At 51.6% G+C, this 12,146-nt stretch overlaps 1 protein-coding gene across 1 annotated transcript in view; it reads left to right on the top strand.

Moving 5' to 3' along the window:
* dysf (dysferlin, limb girdle muscular dystrophy 2B (autosomal recessive)) overlaps positions 1–12,146 on the top strand; it is a gene marked incomplete at its 5' end in the record, with an annotated part of 98,375 nt that overhangs the window by 34,030 nt on the left and 52,199 nt on the right. Inside the window, 13 exons of the mRNA XM_080544073.1 lie at positions 1,448–1,625; positions 2,036–2,160; positions 2,236–2,342; positions 3,069–3,264; positions 3,942–4,088; positions 4,479–4,610; positions 4,785–4,951; positions 5,166–5,283; positions 5,760–5,865; positions 8,072–8,214; positions 9,323–9,496; positions 9,862–9,949; positions 10,658–10,735. Coding sequence (XP_080400199.1) covers positions 1,448–1,625; positions 2,036–2,160; positions 2,236–2,342; positions 3,069–3,264; positions 3,942–4,088; positions 4,479–4,610; positions 4,785–4,951; positions 5,166–5,283; positions 5,760–5,865; positions 8,072–8,214; positions 9,323–9,496; positions 9,862–9,949; positions 10,658–10,735 — 1,759 coding nt within the window. The remainder of the gene's footprint in view (positions 1–1,447; positions 1,626–2,035; positions 2,161–2,235; positions 2,343–3,068; positions 3,265–3,941; positions 4,089–4,478; positions 4,611–4,784; positions 4,952–5,165; positions 5,284–5,759; positions 5,866–8,071; positions 8,215–9,322; positions 9,497–9,861; positions 9,950–10,657; positions 10,736–12,146) is intronic.

Below are 12,146 nucleotides of genomic sequence, written 5' to 3'. Positions count from 1 at the left end.
AGGAGGAGGAGAAGGAGGAGGAGAAGGTGGAGGAGAAGGTGGAGGAGAGTAGGAGGAGAAGGAGGAGGAGGAAAGGTGGAGGAGAAGGTGGAGGAGAAGGTGAAGGAGAAGGAGGAGGAGAAGGAGGAGGAGAAGGAGGAGAGAAGAGGAGGAGGAGAAGGGAGGAGGAGAAGGTGGAGGAGAAGGTGGAGGAGAAGGAGGAGGAGAAGGAGGAGGAGAAGGTGAGAGGAGAGGAGGAGGAGAGGAGAAGGAGGAGAGGGAGGAGGAGAAGGAGGAGGAGAAGGAGGAGGAGAGGGAGGAGGAGAAGGAGGAGGAGAGGAGGAGGAGAAGGTGGAGGAGAAGGAGAAGGAGGAGGAGGAGGAAGGAGGAGGAGAGGGAGGAGGAGAAGGAGGAGGAGAGGAGGAGAAGGAGAAGGAGGAAGGAGGAGGAGAAGGAGGAGGAGGGAAGGAGAAGGAGGAGGAGGAGGAGAAGAGGAGGAGAGGGAGGAGGAGAAGGAGGAGGAGAAGGAGGAGGAGAGGGTGGAGGAGAAGGAGGAGGAGCAGGAGGAGGAGAAGGAGGAGGAGAAGGAGGAGGAGAGGGAGGAGGAGAATGAGGAGGAGAGGGTGGAGGAGAAGGAGGAGGAGAAGGAGGAGGAGAGGTAGGGAGGAGGAGAAGGTGGAGGAGAAGGAGGAGGAGAAGGAGGAGGAGAAGGAGGAGGAGAAGGTGGAGGAGAAGGTGGAGGAGAGGGTGGAGGAGAAGGAGGAGGTGAAGGAGGAGGAGGAGAAGGAGGAGGAGAAGGTGGAGGAGAGGGAGGAGGAGAAGGAGGAGGAGAAGGAGGAGGAGATGGAGGAGAAGGTGGAGGAGAGGGAGGAGGAGAAGGAGGAGGAGAAGGTGGAGGAGAAGGTGGAGGAGAGGGAGGAGGAGAAGGAGGAGGAGAAGGAGGAGGAGATGGAGGAGAAGGTGGAGGAGAGGGAGGAGGAGAAGGAAGAGGAGAAGGAGAAGGAGGAGGAGGAGAAGGAGGAGGAGAGGGTGGAGGAGAAGGAGGAGGAGAAGGAGAAGGTGGAGGACATCCCCTCTGAATACCTCCTGGTGGTTGTGCTGAGAGTTCCGGGGTCAGAGGAGAGGAGGGGAGGCTGGTGGATGTAGAAATCACACTCCTTTAGTTTATATGACTCCCTATTCCGTTCCATGCATTCCAAAGAGCCCGGCCTCCAATTCAGTTGATTTTGTGTGTCCAATATGTTCTGTAAAAACATATCGTCACCTTCTTAAAATAATGGCTTACGTCACTTTTGAGGAGAATTATATTTTTGCCTAAATATCATATATTCTAGATTTGGTTCAGTTCATTCTGTTTTTCTCAAAGCTTGAGAGCCATTATTTTAAGAAGGTGACGATATCAAATAATCAAACAATAAGAAATATCAGCTGAAACATTCTCTCTCTTTTCTCGTTTTTTTCCCGCCAGAAATTCCTGCGTAAGAGGAAGTTCTCTCTGTTCGCGGCGTTCTACTCCGCCACGCTGCTGCAGGATGTGGACGACGCCATCCAGTTCGAGGTCAGCATTGGTAACTACGGCAACAAGTTCGACAACACCTGTCTACCTCTGGCCTCCGCCACGCAGTTCAGCAGAGCCGTGTTCGACGGTGAGTCACAGCGCCCCCATCTGGCTAAAGCCTGTGTGCGTGTGTGTGTGTGTGTGTGTGTGTGTTTTACCTGTGTTTGTAACCTTTGTATGTGTGTGTGTGTGTGTGTTTAAGCTGAGTATGTGTGTGTGTGTCTGTTTGTGTGTGTGTGTGTGTGTGTTTTACCTGTGTGTGTAACCTGTACATGTGTGTGTTTGTGTTTGTGTTTAACCTGTGTGTGTAACCTGTACATGTGTGTGTGTGTCTGTGCGTGTGTGTGTGTGTGTGTTTTACCTGTATTTGTAACCGTTGTATGTGTGTGTGTGTGTGTGTGTTTAATCTGAGTATGTGTGTTTGTGTGTGTGTGTGTGTGTGTGTGTGTTTCACCTGTGTGTGTAACCTGTACATGTGTGTGTGTGTGTGTGTGTCAGGCTGTCAGTACTACTACCTGCCGTGGGGGAATGTGAAGCCCGTGGTGGTCCTGTCCTCTGAGTGGGAGGACATCAGGCCCCGCATAGAGGCCCTGAACATGCTGCTGGACATACTGGACCGCCTGGTGAGTGTGTGTGTGAGTGTGTGTAAGAGTGTGTGTGTGTGTGTGTGTGTGTGTAACCTGTCTCTCTCTCTTCAGGAGTCTAACCTGCGTCAGGTGCAGTTAGAGCTGAAGGCGGGCAGCGAGCTGGAGGAGGTGGAGCTACGGGTGGTGCACATGTTAGATGAGGTCATCGCTGACTGCAGGTAGGCGATTGGCTGTCCTCAACGCCACTCAACGTCAGGAGGAGCCTCAGGGTCCCGCCCCCTCGTTGCAGAAGGCAGCCTGCTGTTGATGTTTACAACAAGTCTGGGAATGTCAGGAGTTATCTTATCTTTCTTTCTCTACCCCCCCTCTCTCTCTCTCTCTCTCTCTCTCTCTTCTTTCTCTTCCCCCCACCCTCTCTCTCTCTTCTTTCTCTCTCCCTCTCACTCTCTCTCAATCTCCCTCACATCCCCTACCATCTGTTTCAATCTAACCCCCCCCTCTCTCTCCCCCAACTCTGCCTACCACCCTCTTCCCCCCTCCCTCTGTCTCTCGCTCCATCTCCCCCCCACCCACCCCCTCTCACATCTCTCCCTCTGTGTATCTTTCCCTCTGTCTCCCCCCCTCCCCCAACCCCCTCTCACATCTGTGTACACCCTCTGTGTGTCTTTCCCTCTGTCCCCCCCCCCCTCACTCACCCAACCCTCCCTCCCCCCTGTCACATCTCTCCCTCCTTGTATCTTTCCCTCTGTTTCTCCCTCTGTCTCCCCCCTTCCCTCCCTCCCACACACCCCAAACCTTCCTCCCCCCTCTCACATCTCTCCCTCCTTGTATCTTTCCCTCTGTTTCTCCCTCCTTGTATTTTTCCCTCTGTTTCTCCCTCCCCTTCCTCCTCCCCCCCTCCCTCCCCCTCCCCCCTATCCCTCCTCGCCCCCCCCCCCCCCCAGTGTGGAGCTCCCCGTGCTGGAGGGCTGGTCGTGTGTGACCCCCCTGGACCGGGCCCTGAGGCACCTGCGGGCCACCCACCTGGCCCAGGTGGAGCAGGCGGCCCAGGCCCTGAAGCACGGCCCCGCCACAGACCTCTCCACCGTCCTGGAGCAGGCCGAGGACTGGGCCGCCCGCCTACGCTCAGTGGCCGAGGAGGTGTGTGTGAGTGTGAGTGTGTGTGTGTAGGGGGGAGGGAGTGTGTGTGTGTGTGTGGGGGGGGGGGGGGGGACTGGGCTGCCCGGCTACGCACCGTGGCCAAGGAGGTGGGTGTGTGTGGGAGGAGGAGGGGGAGGGGGAGGGGATGGGGGGCTGGGCTGGTGGGAGGACAGTGTGTGTGTGTGTGTGTGTTACGCTTGCCTGGCTCAGGACAAGGTGACAAAAAGGGAGACGACACATGGAGAACAATAATAGGAGATTTATTAAAGAATAATATGTTAATTGGAAATAATGATAAAGTAAATAGTAACAACAAACAAAAAGGCTGCTGGTCGACAAGGAAGAGACCGAGTCCATCAATTTGACCCCCTCTTAAAGTTCCTGGGACAATCAGGATGATCACCCCCACCTGTGCCCATCTGGAACCAAAAGAGAAGGTCAACAAGACAACAGATGATTGGCGCCCACTGGTGGTACCAGTGTGGATTGTCACAGTGTGCGTGAGACGCTCCTCCTCATTTAGTTGTTCTAACTTATTTTCTCTCTCTCTTACCTGTCCTTCTGTCTGTCTGTCTCTTTCTCTCTCTCCTGTCTCTCACCTGTCTCTCTTTCTCCTGTCTATCTGCTCTCTCTCTCTCTCTGTCGTCGTCGTCGTCGTCCCCCCCCCTCCCTCCCAGCCCCAGAACAGTCTTCCAGACATAGTGATCTGGATGCTGCAGGGGGAGCGCAGGGTGGCGTACTACCGCCTCCCCGCCCACAGCGTGCTCTTCTCCCAGCAGCACTGTGGCAAGCACTGTGGAGAGCTGCAGACTGTCTTCTTGAAGGTACACACACACACACACACACACACACACACACACACACAGAGACACACACACAGAGGCACACACACATAGAGACACACACACACACACACACACACAGACAGACACAGACAGGCACACACAGACAGACACACGCACAGACACACTCATTCATACACCCATAAATACACAGAAACGGTCATTGATTTTTTTTTATAGATATCACAGTGTAGATACGAAATGTGTGTGTGTGTTTGCCTGTGTGTGCGTCTGTGCGTCCGTGTTTCCTTGCGTGCGTGCTTGCGTGCGCGTGTGTGTGTGTGTGTGTGTGTGTGCGTGTGTGTGTGTCCATGCGTGCGTGTGTACGTGTGTGTGTGTGTCCATGCGTCCGTGTGTGTGTGTGTGTCTCAGTACCCCCAGGGCGGGGCAGGAGACTCTAAGCTCCCGGCTCAGCTCAGAGTGAAGGTCTGGTTCGGCCTGGCGGCTGACGTCAAACACTTCAACCAGTACGCTGAGGGCAAGCTGTCTGTGTTCGCTGAGACGGTGAGATGGGAGGGAGGGAGGGGGGGAGGGGGGGATGGAGGAAGTGAGGGGGAGAGGGAGAGGGAGGGAGGGAGGCCTCACCTACCCTGGGTTCAATATTCTAACCCTAACCCTGATCCTGACCCTGATCCTAATCCTGACCCTGATCCTGACCCTGACCTCCTTGTTGTCCAGTATGAGAACCAGACTAAGATGGCCCTGGTGGGCAGCTGGGGTACTACAGGCCTGACCTACCCCAGGTTCAGTGATGTCACCGGCAGGGTCAAGCTGCCCAAGGAGAGCTTCAAACCGTCCTCAGGCTGGACCTGGGCCGGGGACTGGGTCATCAGCCCTGAGAAGACGTAAGTGTGTGTGTGTGTGTGTGAGGGGGGGGTGTTAGGGGTGTGTGTGTGCATGTGTGTGGGGGGGTGGGTTGGGGGAGATGTGTGTGTGTGTGGGGGGGGGATATGTGTGTGTGTATGTGTGGGGGGCGGGGGGGGGGGGGGTGTTGGGTGTGTGTGTGTGCATGTGTGTGTGTGTGTGTGTGTGTGTGTGACCCTCCTCTGCTCCCCCCAGGCTGCTGTATGACGTGGACGCAGGTCACATGACCTTCTCAGAGGAGGTGTTTGAGAACCAGCTGAGGTTGCCAGGCGCCGGACAGTGGATCGGAATGCCAGAGGGATACACAGACGTGGTCAGTGTGTGTGTGTGTGTGTGTGTGTGGTTGTGTGTGTCCTGTCGTGTGTGTAGGATATTGCTCATAGATACATTTGGAACAAACGAACGCACATTTATTGTAAGAGACAAAATGTGTGTGTGGGTGGGTGAGAGTGGATGTGTGGTGTGTGTGTGTGTGTGTGTGTGTGTGTGTGGGTGGGTGGGTGGGTGGGTGGTTGTGTGGGTGTGTAGGTGGGTGGATGCGTGGGTGGGTGGGTGAGAGTGGATGTGTCTTGTGTGTACGATCTAGAAGCTTATTGTTCTCACAGATTACAAACATTTAGAATTAACATTTATTGTACCTGACAAAATTACCTAGTGCCTAGTGTCATAAACAGCATACTGAGCATACTGATACTAGCAATGTAGACTAGCTGTATATCATGATGAAGATACTGAGTGTGTGTGTGTGTGTGTGTGTGTGTGTGTGTGTGTGTGTGTGTGTGTTCCCAGAACGGGGAGAAGGCGGTCCCTAAGGACGAGGTGGAGGTTCCTCCGGGGTGGGTGTGGGAGGAGGAGGAATGGAGCGAAGACCTGAACAGAGCTGTGGACGACCACGGTACACACACACACACACACACACACACACACACTCACACACACACACACACACACACACACACACACACAGAAACACACACATACACACCAGGGTTTCCGTTAACCGGTAATTACCGGTCTTTGTCCGGTAACATTTGTTGAAGTCCGACAAATTGAAAACTCGTCGGACATAAATGTCCGGTGAAAATAATTCCCTCTAAGCACAATTTGAATACAATTCGCTAAAGTTCACATTCTGATTCCTTCTATTTTTAAAAAGACGAATATATAGGCTATGTATTTCTTTTATTATGATATGATTTGACACCGGCATGATGATGACTGATGAATGTGTAGGCTGCCTATGCGAAACAGCGGTTGTTTCCGGTGTGCGCTATAACTCGTGCACAATCGAGTCGAGGCAGAGAGGAGGATAGCGATGTTTCTCTCTGTGATAGTGTGATTATGCAAGCCTTTTCTGAAAGGGATGAGAACCCGATTGTTTCAGCTTCTCCCAGGGAGAAAGTGGTAGAGTTACCATCCTCCCCGAGTCCTACCATACCATCCGCTGACAGCCTATCTCTGCCTGTAACCGGCGAGCGATTGCGTGTCGCTCAAGTAGCTGATCAGTCATTAAACAAATGTTTTTTACATGCAGCTAGTGAGGAATCTGAAATAGGGGGCAACGTAGTTTATTTCCTTAACGATGGGATATTAATGCGTAAATGGTCTCCTCCTAATGCAAATGGTTGTGAGTGGAATACTGTAAAACAAGTGGTTGTGCCTGTGGGTTATAGACAACAGGTGTTATCTGTAGCACATGAGAGCCAGTGGTCAGGACATTTAGGTATAACTAAAACTTATCAGCTGATATTGAAACATTTCTTTTGGCCCGGACTGAAGGCGGATGTTGCCAAGCACTGCCGCTGTTGCCATACTTGTCAGATGGCGGGTAAGCCTAATCAATCCATTCCACCCGCACCATTGCATCCCATTCCTGCTATAGGGGAGCCATTTGAACGTGTAATAATTGATTGTGTTGGACCTTTGCCTAGGACTAAAAGTGGAAGTCAGTATTTGCTCACTATTATGTGCGCTGCTACTCGTTTTCCCGAAGCTGTTCCGTTGCGTAACATATCAGCCAGCTCAGTGGTGAAAGCTTTAACAACGTTTTTTTCCACATTCGGTCTTCCTCTTGTTATACAATCTGACCAGGGCACTAACTTTCAGTCTAAGCTTTTCAAACAAGCCCTAAGAACGTTAGGGGTACGATGTCACGCCAGAAGCCTACATGCTTGCACTGTTCAATAAAATGTTATACATCTAGACATTGTGGTATTTCTTTATATACGTATCCCAGCCTGCCTATTGTTTCTCAATAAACAGTTATGTTCTCCTCATTGTCATACTCCCGATTCATACGTCCGATTAAGTATGATTTGACAGGCAGCTAAACGAACCCCAACCAGCGAGACCTGGTTATAGAAATGACGTTGTTTTATTGATAAAAAAAGGGTAAAACTGGAAAGAGAAAATAGAAAACTCACATTAATCCCAAACAATTTAACAAACTTCAGTTAACGTAATGTGGAGTCCGTTCATTGATCGATGCTGTCTGTTCAGTTCCCAGTGAGGCGTCCGTTAAGCGCTGGACATAATGGCATAGCGCGCATGCGAATCATGTTATATTATTATATATTATATAGCTCGCATCTAATCGTATTGGATGAGAAATAGACATTAAATGGCATATATAGGCCGCTACACAACAGTAATCACCGCGACAAACAGCTATATTAGATTTGAAGAAAAAAAAATATGATTTAGATTTTTTTTATTTTTTATATTTTAATATGATGACCGGAATATATCACGTTTGTCCGGTAAATCGAAATCTTCCCGGACACGATGTCCGGCGGCAATTTTTTCTAGCGGAAACCCTGATACACACACACACACAGAAACACGCACATACACACACACACACAGAAACACACACACACACACACACACACACACACATATACACACACACACACACACAGAAACACACACACACACACACACACACACACACACATTAATGAGAGAGTTTTGTGACCATACAATGTTCACCTTTTCCATTTCTCTCCTCCTCTCCTCCTCTACCCCTCAATCCCCCCTCCTCTCCTCCTCTACCCCTCCATCCCCCCTCCTCTCCTCCCCCCCTCCCCCCTCTTCTCCAGGGTGGGAGTATGGCATCACCATCCCCCCAGACCGGAGGCCCAAGTCCTGGGTGCCGGCAGAGAAGATGTACCACACCAACCGCCGTCGCCGTTGGACACGCCTCCGACAACGAGACCTGCAGAAGATGGAGGCTCTGAGAAAGGTGTGTGTGTGTGTGTGTGTGTGTGTGTCTGTGTGTCTGTGTGTGTCTGTGTCTGTGTCTGTGTCTGTGTCTGTGTGTGTGTGTGTGTGTGTGTGTGTATGTGTGTGTCTGTGTGTGTGTGTATGTGTGTGTCTGTGTGTGTGTGTGTGTGTGTGTGTCTGTGTGTGTGTGTGTGTGGTCATTCTTGAGACAGAAAGAAGGTGAGAGGCGGAGCAAAAATCTGTCACCTGACACTATAAAAGAGATATTAAAAAAAAGGTTGAATAAAAAACAACGACAACAAAACAAACACATTAGTTTGAGATCCATAGACTCATGTCTCAGTTGTGTATGTCCAGTGTTTGTCAGGCTGACACTGTGTTTGACCACAAGGTGGCGACCTGGCTACACAGTACAGAGCTCAGAGGGGGTATAGGGCGCCCTCTACTGGTGAATACTGTAGCATGTGACGACAGTTCACTTGAGATGAAGAATAGGGAAATGTTTTCCTTTTGACTTCACAATCCTTTTTGATTGTCTTTTATATGTGTGTGTGTGTGTGTGTGTGTGTGTGTGCCTCTGTGTGTGTTGTGTGCATATGTGCCTCTGTGTGTGTGTGTGTGTGTGTGTGTGTGTGTGTGTCTGTGTGTGTGTGTGTGTGTGTGTGTCTCTGCGTGCCTGTGTGTGTGTGTGTTTTGCCTGTATGCCTATGTGTGTATGTATGTATGTGTGTGTGTGTGTGTGTACCTCTATGTGTGTGTTTGTGTGCCTGTATGTGTGTGTATGTGTGTTTGTGTGTATGTGTGTATGTGTGTGTGTGTGTGCCTGCCTGCGTACATGCCTGTGTGTCTCTGTGTGTGTGTGTGTGTGTCTGTGTGTGTGTGTGTGTGTGTGTGCCTGCCTGCCTGCGTACGTACGTGCCTGTGTGTCTCTGTGTGTGTGTGTGCCTCTGTGTGTGTGTGTGTGTGCGTGTGCCTCTGTGTGTGCCTCTGTGTGTGTGTGTGTGTGTGTGTGTGTGTGTGCGTGTGTGCCTCTGTGTGTGCCTCTGTGTGTGTGTGTGTGTGTGTGTGCCTCTATGTGTGTTTGTGTGTGTGTGTGTGTGTGTGTGTGTGTGTGTGTGTGTGTGCAGCAGCGTCCAGACGACACAGAGAGGGAGGGCTGGGAGTACGCCTCCCTGCTGGGCTGGAGGTTCCACCTGAAGGCCCGCAAGACCGACTGCTTCAGACGCCGCCGCTGGCGCTGCCGCATGGAGCCCCTGGAGAAGACCGGCCCCGCCGCCATCTTCGCTCTGGAGTGTTCCCTGGTGAGGGAGGGAGGGGGCGGGGGGGGAAGGGGGGATAGGAGAGGAGGGGAGGGGAGGGGAGGTGTGGGGTGGGAGTAGATGACAACTGGAAGATTGAACCTCCGTGATTGAACCTCTGAGGCCGTCCTCCGATTTCTACCTCCACCAGCCTCCCCTGGTCGCCTAGGGGAAGGGGGGGGGGGAGAGGAGGGGAGAGGAGAGAAGGGGGTTGACTTGGGATTCAACAGAAGGGATGGAGGAACAAAAAGAAGAAGAAGAAGCAGAGGATGAGGCGGGGGGGGGGGGGGGCAGAAAAGGAGATGGATGAGAAATGGATGAGAGATATGAAGGATGGAGGGATGAGCAGGGTTTCTCTCTGTGTGCAGGGGAGTGTGACGGAGGACAAGAATGATGACAAGAACGCGACGACCTTGTTCGGGGTGAACCGGCCCACCATCTCCTGCTTCTTCAACAGTAAGACACGCACGCACACACACACACGCACACACACACACACGCACATGCACATGAACGCCCACACATGCGCAGAGAGAGAGAGAGAGAGAGAGAGAGAGAGAGAGAGAGAGACAGAGAGAGAGTGGAGAAGAGCGGGGAGAGACAGGAGAGAAGAGAGGGAGAGAAACAGAGAAGAAAAGGAAGAAGGAGAGAGAGAGAGAGAGAAGACGAAGGAGAGAGAGAGAACAGAGAGGAAGGGGGTGAGACAAAGAGAGTTGTTAGAGAGGGACGAATACAAGATGAAAGCCTTCTATAAACGTTACTGGGTCTTTATGGACGATCATAAATCGATATGTTGCTGTGCTCCTACGCAGCCAGCCCCATCAGAAACACCCTCATCATTATAAACATCTTCATCCTGAAAACAACCATGACATCTCTACGACCCTATAGCTCCCCATCTGTGTGTGTGTGTGTGTGTGTGTGTGTGTCTGTGGTTGTGTGTTCCCGTGCTCTCTGTGCAACCCTACTGTACCTCCCCATCTGTCGCCCACCTGTGTTGCATTCTGGGAGATCTCTGCTTTTAATCAGGGCCCAGAGCAACAGGTGGTCACCATGGTAACGCACAGTACGGCAGTAATGATTTCAAGACATACAGTAACTAGACCATGACCTGACAGTGACTCTGTGTGTGTGTGTGTGTGTGTGTGTGTGTGTGTGTTTCAGATGGAACCCGCTACCACCTGCGGTGTTACCTGTACCAGGCCAGAGACCTGCCTGCCATGGACAAGGACAGCTTTTCAGGTGAGATCTGAACCGTCAGTGAGTCCTCTGGTGTAACCGCGGTTACGGGACACTGACGCTCACAGGAGTCCCGCGGCGGTACGAACAAAATGGTCTGTGGACAAACATCGTGAACGCTGTTCAGTAGAGACATGGGCACTCTTTACCCTCCTACCCTCCACTTCACCTCCTCTTCACCTCCTCTTTACTCTCCTCTTGACCTCCTCTTGACCTCCTATTCATCTCCTCTTCACCTCCTCTTTACCTCTTCTTCACCTCCTCTTCACCTCCTCTTTACCTCTTCTTTACCTCTTCTTCACCTCCTCTTTACCTCCTCTTCACCTCCTCTTTACCTCTTCTTTACCTCCTCTTCACCTCCTCTTCACCTCCTCTTTACTCTCCTCTTGACCTCCTCTTTACTCTCCTCTTCACCTCCTCTTCACCTCCTCTTCATCTCCTCTTCACCTCCTCTTGACCTCCTCTTCATCTCCTCTTCACCTCCTCTTTACTCTCCTCTTGACCTCCTCTTTACCTCCTCTTTACCTCCTCTTCACCTCCTCTTCACCTCCTCTTTACCTCCTCTTCACCTCCTCTTCACCTCCTCTTCACCTCCTCTTTACCTCCTCTTCACCTCCTCTTTACTCTCCTCTTGACCTCCTCTTCACCTCCTCTTCACCTCCTCTTCACCTCCTCTTTACTCTCCTCTTGACCTCCTCTTCATCTCCTCTTCATCTCCTCTTTACCTCTTCTTTACCTCCTCTTCACCTCCTCTTTACCTCTTCTTTACCTCCTCTTCACCTCCTCTTCACCTCCTCTTTACTCTCCTCTTCACCTCCTCTTTACCTCCTCTTCACCTCCTCTTCACCTCCTCTTGACCTCCTCTTTACCTCTTCTTCACCTCCTCTTCACCTCCTCTTCACCTCCTCTTCACCTCCTCTTCATCTCCTCTTCACCTCCTCTTCACCTCCTCTTCACCTCCTCTTGACCTCCTCTTTACCTCCTCTTCACCTCCTCTTCATCTCCTCTTCACCTCCTCTTTACTCTCCTCTTGACCTCCTCTTTACCTCCTCTTCACCTCCTCTTTACCTCCTCTTCACCTCCTCTTCACCTCCTCTTGACCTCCTCTTGACCTCCTCTTCACCTCCTCTTCACCTCCTCTTCACCTCCTCTTTACTCTCCTCTTGACCTCCTCTTCACCTCCTCTTCACCTCCTCTTCACCTCCTCTTTACTCTCCTCTTGACCTCCTCTTCATCTCCTCTTCATCTCCTCTTTACCTCTTCTTTACCTCCTCTTCACCTCCTCTTTACCTCTTCTTTACCTCCTCTTCACCTCCTCTTCACCTCCTCTTTACTCTCCTCTTCACCTCCTCTTTACCTCCTCTTCACCTCCTCTTTACCTCCTCTTCACCTCCTCTTCACCTCCTCTTGACCT

The sequence above is a fragment of the Nansenia antarctica genome (genome assembly GCF_963989245.1).
Source record: "Nansenia antarctica genome assembly, chromosome: 13".
NCBI lineage: Eukaryota > Metazoa > Chordata > Actinopteri > Argentiniformes > Microstomatidae > Nansenia > Nansenia antarctica.
The sequence above is the reverse complement of the archived record's forward strand: the minus strand, read 5'-3'. Positions and strand labels throughout refer to the sequence as shown.